Genomic DNA, 13,866 nt, shown 5'->3' with positions numbered 1-13,866 from the left:
TTGAACTCTTTTGCAATTAAAGTTGCATGTGTGATCCCATAATATACACTATACAAGGCATGCGGCATATTTATGTGTTTTTGTTCCTTGCAAGAAAGAAAAAGATACAAAGAAAAAGAAAAGAAAAGAAAAAAGAGAGACAATTTGGGGAAAGGGTTTACACAGGATTGCTTTGAGGTCTCTCTATCTTTTTTTTTTTCAAAACTGATGAGCATTACAAACAAACCCAGACCCCCCTAATGAGTCATTAGCTGTTTCCATCCAAAGATTCAAATTAAACTTATGCGCAAAACTGGAATATCGCATAAAACATTTGCATCGAATAAAGCACCGTTTCCATCCAACGAGCCAAAGAGAACAAAATCATCACTTCCTGGTAAACTGGCACTAAATATCACTAAGAGAACTAGAAGAAGCCACTGAATATAATAATTTTCATATATGATAAATTACTTGCACCTCAGAGCGAGACGAAACACAATAAATGCAGTCAATGCTTTCGGAGGTGGATGCTGCTGTTTGGGAACGCAGTCGTGTAAGACAATTATACAGAAATACTTTGATGACAGACTTTGCTCAGGCCTTTCAGAATGACCATAGAGTGAAACCTTCCAAATTATATATGATTTGTTGCAATCGGATGAAACATGACTGAGCTACACCCATTTGAAGTCGATAGAGTCAGCAGAGCCAATTTTGATAAAAATCGAGTTTTCAAAGTCACCTTGCAACGTTGCATCTTTTCCTCCAGTTCTTTTCTTAATAATAAAAATTACTATATCAATTAATGCAGCATAGCTATTTTTATCTGTTATTACAAATAAGCAGATTTAAAACAGTAGAACAAATATAAGAAAAATAATGCATTACCTTTTTCATTTTACATTTAAACAAAAGCGTTCAAGTAAGAAAAACAAATAATCAAATGTAAAAATCCCTTTAGTGTATTCATTACAAATAAATTAATTATTAAAACTACAAAAGCAGTTCAATCAAGAGCAGCGAGACAGACTGTCTATATTATATTAAGACCTACTCTACTGAACGGAACTAATATAATGTTACACATCCAATGTTTTTTCCCCAGCAGTTCCCCAAACGTTCACTTAAGACATAACAGATTATGTTTGCATGAACACTTAACCCTCAATCAGTCCTTGTGGTCTATATGACCCCAATCAACTTTTACTTAGTTAAAAAAATTATTCCCTTCATCTCAGTGGAATAAGATTTTGTGACTTTTCTACATTTTCTATCGATATTCACATAAAAAGTACTCACATTTGTACACACACACACACACACTCTCTCTCTCTCTCTCTCTCTCTCTCACACACACACACACACACACACACACACACACCATTCATATCTGCTTATTGCAGTTGTTGTTTTTTTTTTGTTTTGTTTTTTTTTGTGTGTTTTTTACTTACATTTAAGTAAAATAAAATTGTTTTGATTTTACTTTTTAGATACCCTAGAGCAATATTCAGAAACAACATAAAATCAAATTTAGATCATCATTTAAGTGATTGTTTTCATGAAAAATGTAATATTCCACATGCAAGCTAATGGTGTACATGAGGAATGTTGTGGTAAGTAGGTACAAAAGTACATCATATCTCCCAAAACACAGCTTTAATGTATAGATGAGAAGTAAACAAAACAAAAAAAAAACAATATGTTATTTGTATGATTAAAAATATATATTTTTTTACAATTACTCTATCAATTTTGGGGTCATATTGACCCAAAAGACTGTAAGTGTAAACAGGAAATGAGGACCATTTGAAGGTTAAATACTGTAATTCTGTGTATATGTGTATATTTATTAGGATCACACGCTGCCAGAAGCGAACGCTTCGGATGAGAGTCAGCGCAAGAAGCGAGCGGAGAACAGGTACTCCTCACAGAAAACGTGCCAATAAAGATAATTGTAGATGTTTAAATACTATTTGGAGTATTGAGATCACTACATGAGGGCTTAATGAACTAATTTTTGTGAAAATCTCAAATTTGACTAAAATGTTTTTTACTTTTTTTTTTGCCTGTAGCTCAAAATTAGCTCATGCGCATTCCAACTCATTTTGCCAGCACGGGTCACAAACGGTTAAAAAAGGTGACTATTAATAACACTGCAGAACAATGGTTATTAGAAACAAATAAAAGCTGTAAGAAATTAGAGTAACACTTTAGTTTAGGGATCAATTCTCATCATTAACTAGTTGCTTATTAGCATGCATATAACTAGCATATTGGCTGGTTATTAGTACTACCTAATACCTAAACTGAACAACTACCTTACTAAGTATTAGTAAGCAGCAAATTAGTTGTAGTTAATAATTAGTTAATAGTGAGAATTTTTACTAGCACTGGTATACCATGCAATACAGTGTCTGGATGGTGAACTATTTTTGTTTGTACTATTAGTGCACTTTTTCTTACTTGTCACATGTAGTATAAGTATGTAAGTAATCTTCAGTGTGATAATTAAGTGAACAGAAGTATTCATTTAATATGATGACTGTTAGCACTGTTAACACCTGTTTAATCATTAAATGCATACGAGTAAGAAAACGTATATGCTTTTTCTTAATGTCAGCAGCTGTAGTATCATTGTACTCTATTGAACAAGGCTATTGTTGTATTGGCATCAGAAGTATTTTACGACTCTATAGTGAGTTTTTAAGAGAATAACCAACATACAGTTTTGTAAACGTGGCTGGACTGAGTCCACCGTTAATTAATCCAGTGAAGCTAACAATTCACTGGAGATGTATTACCTTTCCTATATCTGAGGCTGTCATTGCCTCTTAAATGAAACAAAGCCAGCAGTTGTTTCATTAGCCGTAATAATGAAAGGGGTTCAGTGCTGGAAATGTTGGAAAGCTTTATTGCCGTTATAACTAATGATCGAAGCTGCTGAAATAAAAACTGATATCAAAGCACAAATGCAGCTGTTAAAAAAATGTAAAAAGCATGGCATTTATAGACCTTGTACTCATTAGTATAATGGATATAGTCATGTCAAATCAAAATTATTTAATAGACAAACTTGGAAAATGTTCAGTGAATAATGAGCTAAACGTGGGTCTGTTACTCACACAAAGCTACGTGTTTCTGCAGCACCGATATTACGTACCTTATTGCACACTTCGCAGCACTTTCAGTGAAATGTCCCATGAGTGGTGCTCATTTTTATTTGGCGTACTATTTATACGCATTTTCATGAGACCGGGCTCGCTAAAACACACGTTAAATACGTGAATGTGGCAACATTGTTATTATATCGTTCAGGCACATATTGCTGTGGTTCAGAATTCAAATGTCTGGTGAGTGTCGCTAAAAGGTTAATGCTCGATCATGTTGGAAAATATCAAACCCCTTCCACCAAACCCAACCCTAAACCGACCCGATAGCGTTAATGAATGCAAAAGTGATATAAAAACATTCACTGATGCAACCGTGTTATTGCATCGTTTGAGCTGTTTTGTCGAACCGTAGTTATACGGGATTCGGAGCTCTTCACCGCACAAGTGCAACGCTGTATCATGTGAGCTACCGAACAAACCTGCTGCATTAGAAAACCCACACATAATGAAGTGCTGACACTCAAAAGTGTCCGTTTTCAAATCTCGCAGCATGTTAAAATCATTTTAAAGTCATAACATAACATTGTGCAAATAACTGTGCGACAATTAGACTTTCTTAATCTAAACTCTGGCCCTGTAAATCATTATTTGTGTGAAAATGAATTAAAGTTGTCGGAGTTTTACTGCCTGTAGTGTTCATTTCAACTGGAAGTCTGTAGAAATTCACATGTATAGGTATGTTTCAGAGGCACGTATTTCAAATGAGTCTTGGTAGCAAGATTTGGAAAATGTTAAATTAACAGCATTGAGGTTTTGAAGTCGAGTACTTCAAGATGTTAACAATGTAGCTGCACTTTTGGCCAATATTGTGCATTTTCCCTCTTGCAACTGGTGCTTAAGAAGATGGATAGTTGCAAACCAAACGCACTCTGAAACCAACTGAAGGACCATCACAAGCATAATGGCATAAAGGTTTGCCCAGATCAACGTGTAGCATTCAATGCCACAGTAATCTACTACACAAGTACACAGGAGTCTTGTGAGCAGAGAGTCATTAGATACCAAACTGTATAGCTGGTATAAAAGTACTCAAGTTTCTCTTTCTTCTCTGGGAATTGAATTTCCTCGCTCACCACTGCTCTTGATATTTTGTTCTTCAGCAGTCCACCCCAGCCTTTCTTTCTCTCTCTCTGTAACGCCTACTCACCAACACAAACACCAGCAGCCCATCACAATATCCAGCACCGCTCTTATTTTTCATATTAAAAATACATTAGGATACAGATGAGAGCCATTATGTGACCAAATGAAAGCTATTGTATAATCCAGGGATGCAAAAAACCCAATGCATCTAGTTCACATGTCCACAAAGTCTATGTGGCTCTCTTTTTGCCTAGTATTTCAGAAACAACCATTTAGCTGATTGGAACAAAACTGATGCTGAACTTACACCAACCTGACAGCACAGAGCCGTACATTCATCAATAAACGTCTAAAGGTTGTATAATTGCAAGACACGTCTGAGAGGCCAAGACTGGTACCTGAAACCTACAAGCAATGCCAGCAAACCTCTTTGGGTATTTAAAAAAAAGTGTTCACTCAAATAATATAACACACATTTTCATCAGGTATTGCATTTCTAAGTAGATGTTAGATGACACCTGAAATGGATCATAGATTTTCTTGAGTACAGGCATTCAATCTGCCATCAAGAGCATCAAACGCCATAAGTGCTATCATAATGTATGCACTCTGCCATCAGTAGTGAATTGTAACTTTGTTTTGTACGGTACTTGTCTTGTTTTATGTATTCTCCACTGTGTTTATGTAATCTTATGTGCCTCTTTGTTTTAGCCGTAGTTGAGCCAATTGACACATTTACAGAAACGTCCATAGACAAAAACGCTCCTAAATTTGAAACCCACAAAATGTGCATGAAAGCTTAACACAAAATTTGCAAATGCCAAGCATGGAAACTGTTATCTCTTTTATACACAGAATTCAATAGAGGATTGCTTATTCAGTACATATGAAGAGTTCATTTGCAAAAACGATAAACGTCACTTTAAAAAAAATTCTCCACATATAGCGCGATCTGAACCCTAAACACGTTTTGTCAAAAAAGACGGTTTTGTCCACTTTCAAGGCATCGTGAGTTCACGTTTTACTGCAGAAGCCGACAAGCAACCTTGTTGTTTTTGAACAGAAGCCGATAAGTCCATTTCAGCGAATCAGCGCGCTGTATTCAGGTCAGGTGACAAGGCTACTTTCACTTTGAAAAGACGTGCTAGCTGAGAGGAGTTTCGGGTTCAGCTGACTAAAAGTGATCGAGGATCATTTCGACGAACTTGATGAATCTGTGATATCTTCTTCGGGGCGAAAAAGGAAAATAAAAGCTGAAACATTTTCACCGAACCTTGCAAAAGCAGCGCATTACAATAGTAAGGGAAAAGCTCTGTGTGTCGCGTGTAATCACATCCATACAGTTTATGATCACAACAACAACAACAACGTTTGTCAGGCGTCTACATTGTCATCTGAGGAGATTACAAAGATTAAACCAGTGTTTTAAACTCTAAAACATGAAATGTGGAGTTATCTGCTTTTTCTATGAAACAGTGATCCTCAAATCTTGCTCGCGAGATCCACTTTCCTGCAGAGTTTAGCTCCAACCCTATCATCAAACAAACCTACCTGTGATTTTCTAATGATCCTGAAGACATTGATTAGCAAACTCAGGTGTGTTTGATTAGGGTAGAGCTAAACTCTGCAGGAAAGTGGATCTCGCGAGCAAGATTTGAGGATCACTGTTGACTGTTGGAGTTATCTGCTTTTGCTATAAAACAAACTTTTAATATGTAAAAAAAAGATACTTTCAATTAACTTTAATTTTGTAAATTTCCTGTATTTGTTTAAGTTATTATTACTTAATCAAAACAACCCAACTGCAGTTTGATTGATATTACTTGGAATGCGCAATAAAAAAATTTGATTTCTGAAAAATGAGTTATCGGTTTTTGCAAATAAACTCTTCTTATACAGTAGCAACTAAATATTATAGTGCTAAATATAGTTTTAAATATGCTTTTAGCACTATCTAATATACTTTTAGTCAGATTGAGATACAATAAAACAGCTTAAAGGCAAAAACTACACATAAAGGACATCTAAATGTGAACCGAAAATGATAAACCTATGGGTTTGTTGGTAGTCATTAGTGTTCTGCATTTTTTCCCCCACACAATAATCAGCGATGTTATAACCCGAGTGGGCAGGCAAGGCTGAAGCTGTCAAACATAGTAACACTCGCTTAATTTTCATTTCTTGTAGGAAACACTCATGCTTGCATTAGCAAACCCAGGTGTGTTTGATTAGGGTAGAGCTAAACTCTGCAGGAAAGTAGATCTCGCGAGCAAGATTTGAGGATCACTGCTATAAAACAAACTTTTAATATGAAAAAAAAAACATACTTTCAATGAACTTTAATTTTGTAAATTTCCTGTATTTGTTTAAGTTATTATTACTTAATCAAAACAACCCAACTGCAGTTTGATTGATATTACTTGGAATGCGCAATAAAAAAATTTGATTTCTGAAAAATGAGTTATCGGTTTTTGTAAATAAACTCTTCATATACAGTAGCAACTAAATATTATAGTGCTAAATATAGTTTTAAATATGCTTTTAGCACTATCTAATATACTTTTAGTCAGATTGAGATACAATAAAACTGCTTAAAGGCAAAAACTACACATAAGGGACATCTAAATGTGAACCGAAAATGATAAACCTATGGGTTTGTTGGTAGTCATTAGTGTTCTGCATTTTTCCCCCCACACAATAATCAGCGATGTTATAACCCGAGTGGGCAGGCAAGGCTGAAGCTGTCAAACATAGTAACACTCGCTTAATTTTCATTTCTTGTAGGAAACACTCATGCTTGCAAGACAGAAAACAAAAAGTGTTAACATGTTACACAAGTTACTGATTTAGGCTTTTACTGTAGGTTCTATAATGTTTTTTTACAAATAAGAAGCATCATTCATTATAATCTTACATGAGATAATTTAAAGTGTGAATATAGTCTGTTCAGACAAAATTAAGTAAAGATGTCTATAATCAGGGTTAGATGTTCAGAACAAATATTTTAAGAAGAAATGCCATGCTGCTTTACAAACTCAAGCCCATTAAACGCTACTGGATTCTGTTTCAGAAAACAAACGTCACGTGTATATTAGAAATCACTGACCACAACTACAGTTATTTAGTGCTTGACCATGAGGTGGACGAGGAGAACTGAGAGGTTGAAGCTTGTTCTATCGGTGCTTGAAAAGAGCAGGTAATTTATGTTCAATATGACACAGGACAATGCAGCTCTATCATCTGTTTTATAGTAAATAGCTACTAATCTAAAAATAAATAAATAAAAATTAAATAAACATATGGAGTGCCCCCTGTTTGTATGTTAGAGAGGCAAACATGCTCCTTATCTCAAGTGTATTGAAACAACACAGTCCAGCTGGGTCAACAGAACACACAAAAACCAGCTCATGCTTCAGCTACAAAAGATACGCCACTCATCCTAAAACATCACCCATTTCACACTCACAAATTTTCATGTTTTCAATCAGAGCAGCCAGAGGTCACCAAAATGGCATGTCATGACAGGATTTGTGGCACATTATATCATCAAACTAGCACATTACTCTCAGCATTCCTACACAACAAAAACAAGATGAACATTTCGAAATCTGAGGATTAATGTGTTTACATTTTTGTTTTTTGGACTTAAAAAGATTGGGATGGATTCCAAAATCCTCCAACGCTCACGCTAAGCTCTCAGCCTCTTGGTTTCCTGAATATTTTGATGTGTTTAAAATGAACTTGTTCTGGGAAACTTTACAAACCGATTGTGTCCATTCGCTCTCTGTTAACTTCTGTCAGTAGTACACTCTGTTTTTGGAATCATGTAGTTGTAAGAAACATTGGTGAAATAACAGAACACTCTCCAGAGGAAAACCTGTTGTTCAGCGGATGATCTTGTGTTGTTCAGCATTGTATTGACACATGAGACAAACTCTGACGTACAGCAAGAACTATAAACTGAATGAGGATGGCATAAGAATAATCTGATGAGAAATGCTTGAGCTCATACTGACTTTGGTCTTGGAAAATAAGGCCACTTGTTTGAGACTGTTGAGACGTATTTTGAAGCAGCGGCCACAGTTTACTCACTGCTGAAATAATTTATATATAAAGATCTAATTTGTGATTTTTTCTTCCCTATGAGTCAAGGTCATGGTAAGAACAAGACCGCAGTGAAGACAGAAAAAAAAAAAAACATTTGCACTTGCAAACATCAGTCTGCACCTATAAGTTCAAAAAGCATCAGGCTTCACTTGAGCCTAGAAGCTGCAAGACCGTTCATTAGCACTCGGTTTCACTTTCACCCCTTTGTTTGCATTCATCAGTCCTTCAGCGAATCACACACACCCGAGGCGCGAGGCGCGAGGAGCACGACCTTCCCTACGACCGCACCCCGGACTGCCTCCAAGAAAATGGCAGGTTGTTAATGTCATGAAGCTTTTGCAAGTCTATGTCGGCGAGTCATATCGGCCTGCGGTCACGTCTGACCTTTACTCCTCTCTCTGGGCAGACCCACTATACCATCTAACACCTCCTGTGGGCAATGCAGAGGCTTTTATGCATCTTTTGACTTTTGATGATGGAGACATGTGACCATGTACGTACGTGGACAGAATTGAAAGAGTCAGAAGCAATATAGGGCTATAAGTTGAAAGCATTAGAGCCTTTTTGCTTCGGCGCAGCTCCAGCGGGGTAATTCCGAGCAAGCCTTAATAATAAGTTCATATATAATTTAATAATGCAGTGGAGACCCAGTCCTGAGAGCTCTATGGGAGCATGGTAACTTTATTTCAAGAACATGAAAATATTTCAAAATCTACAAGATGGAAGGGGTACGTTTCAAAACTCTGCTTCAAACTTCAGAGAGTCGAGTCATTCATACTCAATGATTCACAAGGGAGCAAACCCGAGGGGGAAATATTAGGATGCTAGTTCCTCAAACAGAAGTAAAACTTCATCTCTAAACATGCTGATGCATGAATTTATTTTTCTCAGGTCCTGATATGACATCTGATTGTTAGAAAACCATAAATATGTGGTTTAAAATCCAAATGGAAAAGCTAATACAATTCTTTGTGTTGCATTTCAGTCTGAACTGTCAAATTACATGTAATAGTCTGACTTCTTATACATGACGTTGCATTCTATAGCTCTGTCTGAATTCACTCATTTACACTCGCACGCACCATTCAGTGAATAGTGAACCAGTGAGCGCATTGGAGACACTGCATTAGCTTGAATGTGTAAACAGTACAGTAACGTTCAGCACTTCAGTGTACTTTAGCATCTTAAAGGATATAAAGAGTTGCGAGAATGATAATTGTATAATATAAAAGCCTCTTCTAAGGAATCACATTGCTAATATCCTCCTGTAATGGAGATACACGGAGAACAGGAAAGAACATTATAACAGTGGCACTTGTTATTCTATTTGGAAATGAGCCTGAGATTTAATAAACATTAATGTCTTGTTTTATGATCTAACCTAGGAGAGTCAAAAACAGTTGATGCTATACTACTGGCACCAGGAGAAATTACTTTTCATTACAAAATTCCATAATTATCTAAAAGAAACGCAAACGATTGTTATCTCTCACTCTCGGCAGATGTGTGGAATTTAAGCTTTTACTGTTTTTTCGGAGAGGAAAGACTGGCCAACTCCTCTTCTCCCATTATGACGACGAGCTGATGCATTGCTTCAAGTGCCAAAACCAAATATTCCCCACAGGGAGCTGCATGACATCGAGGTTCATGGTGATTTGGACACTCGCTCCAGCTATTTATCCAGTGCAAAAGAATAATCCAGATGAATGCGTGCAAGATCCCAGCCAGGAAAATGTGAAAGGGTTCAGAGCAGTGATCTGTGTATTTGCACTTCCTCGGCCTAATAGTGACATTGTTTAAGCTCGCGGACAAACACAAATGCGCTCACTCAGAAACAGCATAAATTGCAATCATTGTTTTGTCCTAAAGACATCTTGACAGTACTAATGTATGCGTGCACTGTTGCTTAAGGCATTAATAATTACTGTGAGATGGGATTGCAAAGAATATAAGCGAGCGCACTTGCACACATGCACGTCAAACCTTGTATTCTCTGTCTGCAGTGAAGAAAAAATAAAAATCGATATATGTAACACATTGAAATATCGCTAGGCTATTTTGAGAACAATAGAAACAAAAACAGCTCCAAAATGCAGCTAAGAGTACAAATAACTCAAAAAATAATGCAGCCAGGTGCTGCTGTATCCAAATGCACTACCAGTTCTCGGTTATTGTTATGAATATCACCTCACTTGACCAGACCTCAGACACAAAACTTCATGCTGTGCTTCAAAACCATCACTAGGGGATGCTCTTGTATCTAAGGGAAAAAGAAAAAAAAATCCTACCAGATAACCAAAAGGGTGGAAAGAGTATAAAATCCAAAATGGAGAAATTCATGTTGGTGTTCACTTGTTTTGTGATTTTATAAATCCCAGCAAAAAAAAATAAAAAAATCAGGCCATATGCATTAGAAAATATGTTGTCATAGAAACCACATTAGCTCCTCCTGACCATTACTTGTGTTCATATGTGAATAACTGAGTATAAAAGGTAGTACATGCTCTGAAAAGTTTTGTTATACACCGTCTCTCATGAACACTACAGTATGCTTACTGCAACATTTAAAATCATACAAGCACCACTGATATGAGTGCACACCCACAGATGTGTGACAAACTGTTCATTCAACTAATTTGATTAAAGCGGATAGACTATAGCTCTTCAAATGAAACATAAATTACCTGGGAGAGAGAGCTGAGAGAGAAAAAAAGGAGTTAAAGGAGCTTGCATACTTTGTGTCCAACTGGACAGCATGATGACAGACTTACCATATTCACTTCTGAGACCATGTCTATGCTGGCTATGTCTATATTCATCCCCACTCCCACCGGAGGACCTAGAAACCAAACCAAATCATACCAGTGACGTTACAGCTAATTGATTTTGTTTGGCACACTGAAATGAATGGACATGTCATGCATGAGCCATTATTAACTCAACATCAGCCTGTTAACATCCAGGATGAGATGAAAAGTAAACCAAAGATATCTAAACAAACTATGATCATTCAGAATGATAAATTCACAATTTATGGATTCGTCGTGATGAGCATCACTGTTCACTGATATTACTATCACTGATTATGTAGTGCGAATCAGAGAAAGCATCACATGGAGCTATCAATGGACAGAACGTGCACATGTCCAAATTGTGTAAATTCATTCGTGAACTTTGCGAAGCATTTCTAATCAAACATCGGCTACGGAAGATTAAGCGATTATTTTAAGACAAGTGAAAGCAAGCGTCCCGATCGCCTCCAAAGCTGAGATAATTGGGATACATTAGCGCGAAACTCTCCATAATAGCGCGCTTATGTAGGCTATATGAAAGTTAAGAGGTGATGTTAAAAGGCTGACATGATGGACCTAATTAAAAACGTGCGTTACCTCCAAAATCTGGCCTCAAGCGAATGTCATATCCTTTCAATAGTCTATCAACAGTTTCTTTTACGAGAGACATGTTGCTTGGATCATTGACACTGCAAAGAGGGAAAATGCACCGTTAGATTAAGATGCATGCTTAGAGATCATTTTAGTTGTGTGTGTGGAGTACAGACAGCCATATGAAGTGAGGACAGCTTTGGTTCGGACTTACCTTTGCGCACACACCACGGCCACGATCACGGGAAACGTCCAGACGCGCACGAAGCTCTTTTGTCTTATTCTAAAGATCGCCATACTTTTATATGTTTTCTGGTTTCCGTGAAGACAGAGAAGATCCAACTTAAGAGAGCGCTGTGCAGTAATTCCACTGTGGTGCGCATGCGTACATACTCCAGCGCAGCATCCAGGAGCGCTGTGGTGCTGATGGTGCTGGAGGAGCACTTCCAGACCAGAAACAGGGAGATATTAAAGGGAAAACTACGAAAACACTAAAGTGAACAGTGAAACAACTGCAGCCTCTGGGCATCGTGGAAAAATCAGCACTTTCTTGTCAAGTGGGCTTTTAATAGCCACTTCATGAGCTGTTTCCGTGTATTCCTTTCATCTCCGTCTCGAAAATTGATGTGAGGCACAAAGTAATTTGTCTTACACAAAGTGGAGGGGTAGGCTTGTCTTAACCGTAAAAGCATTTAAAACGGACTTTATGGTTGAATTTTTTTTTGTCCATAAATTGGGGAGGTGTATATGATAAATGGGATGCTTCAAGGGATCGATATGGGAATCTAAACCTCTAGATTACAGCACTGAAACACAACAAGGGGAATCCGAGGCAAACCCCTGCATTAAAGTGAAGGAGTTGAAAGAAAAAATAAATTGGCTGTATATTGATTTGTATAGGCATAAGAGCTGGTGAAACGTATCTGCCATCGTCGAGAAAGAAAGAAAGAAAGAATAAATTAATTAATTAACAAATTATTACTGCAGTCATGAAGATGAGGTTTGTTTATCAACAACAAATGTTCCCAATAACAAAATAAAAGTATAATAGTGGGACATGTTCTCTCCTCCCTTTTAACAAAATAGTGTCATTTATTTTGCTATAAATTTTCATTATTATATATAATTTATTGTATGATTATATCACTGTTGAATAGGAAGGGAGTTAAGTAAATACAAACATTAAATGACATATGGATGAGGATGACAAATTACCAGAAAAGCCAAGTGATATTAAAAGGGTTACATTCAGAACAAAATCCATTAAGGGTTTTCAACTTTTACACTTTTTTTTCTCTTTTGAACTTTTGGTATTTAACCCTATAAAGCCAACTGTATCAAAACATTGCACACAATCTGCTACATGCTTTTTGCTCTCTGGTTTATAGTTCATGGTTATTTAGTAAGTAAAAGGCATTTCAGTATATTTCTAAAAATTGCCCCACATCAGGTTTTGATACATGTCTTTTTGTTTTGAAATATTTACTGAATTTAATAAGAGAACATAAGAATAACTTTAATATTGCTAGAATATTTCAAGATGAACACTTGCTGGACTGAAGCAACCAAATAATGTTAAAATGTGAGTATCATATGTAACCCTGGAGCACAAAAAAAGTCATAAGGTATATTTGTGGCAATAACCAACAATACATTGCATGGGTCAAAATGATCGATTCCCCTTCTAGGGAACTCCACGCTGCGCCCCTAGGGGTCACCTTGAGGAATGCAGCCTGCATTACCGGTGTTTGAAGCACGTGTGAAACAACACCAATCTATTGGTCCACATGGCCCATGACATCATAGGCGGGTGCCCTGGAGTATAAAAGGGCACCTGCTGAATACCTCATCCTCTTTGCTGTCTTCAGGAGCCGTCTGTTTGAAGTGCGTGTGAGAGACCAAGGTAGGTGAGCGCTGTGGAAAGTACCCTCTCTATACGGGTTGTCAGATGCTGCAGATACTATTGGGTTGTTATGACGATGAAGTGTGAGCACGGAATCGTTTCAGCCTGATCCTGCGAGATCGTGGGCGGAGTTATACTCAGCTCGGCCGTGCCTCTGTTATATGCATGTTATGGTGTGTGGAGAGCCTCACTGAGTCTGTGTCTCTTCAGTGGTATTGTGTCTCTTCAGTGGTATTGT

General features: G+C 37.1%; 1 protein-coding gene across 1 annotated transcript in view; it reads right to left on the bottom strand.

Moving 5' to 3' along the window:
• LOC107757858 (gamma-aminobutyric acid receptor subunit beta-2-like) overlaps window positions 1-12,093 on the bottom strand; it is a 39,113-nt gene extending 27,020 nt beyond the window's left edge. The window contains exons 1-3 of the mRNA XM_016575454.1: window positions 11,940-12,093; window positions 11,732-11,823; window positions 11,114-11,181 (exon numbers count right to left, since the gene is read on the bottom strand). Of these exons, the coding sequence (XP_016430940.1) occupies window positions 11,114-11,181; window positions 11,732-11,823; window positions 11,940-12,022 (243 nt within the window). The 5' untranslated portion in view covers window positions 12,023-12,093. The remainder of the gene's footprint in view (window positions 1-11,113; window positions 11,182-11,731; window positions 11,824-11,939) is intronic.
• Between the last annotated feature and the right edge of the window lie 1,773 nt (window positions 12,094-13,866).

Source organism: Sinocyclocheilus rhinocerous, unplaced genomic scaffold (assembly GCF_001515625.1).
Source record: "Sinocyclocheilus rhinocerous isolate Xijiao unplaced genomic scaffold, SAMN03320098_v1.1 scaffold2338, whole genome shotgun sequence".
NCBI lineage: Eukaryota > Metazoa > Chordata > Actinopteri > Cypriniformes > Cyprinidae > Sinocyclocheilus > Sinocyclocheilus rhinocerous.
Note: the sequence above shows the minus strand (reverse complement) of the source record. Positions and strands in the feature narration are given on the sequence as shown.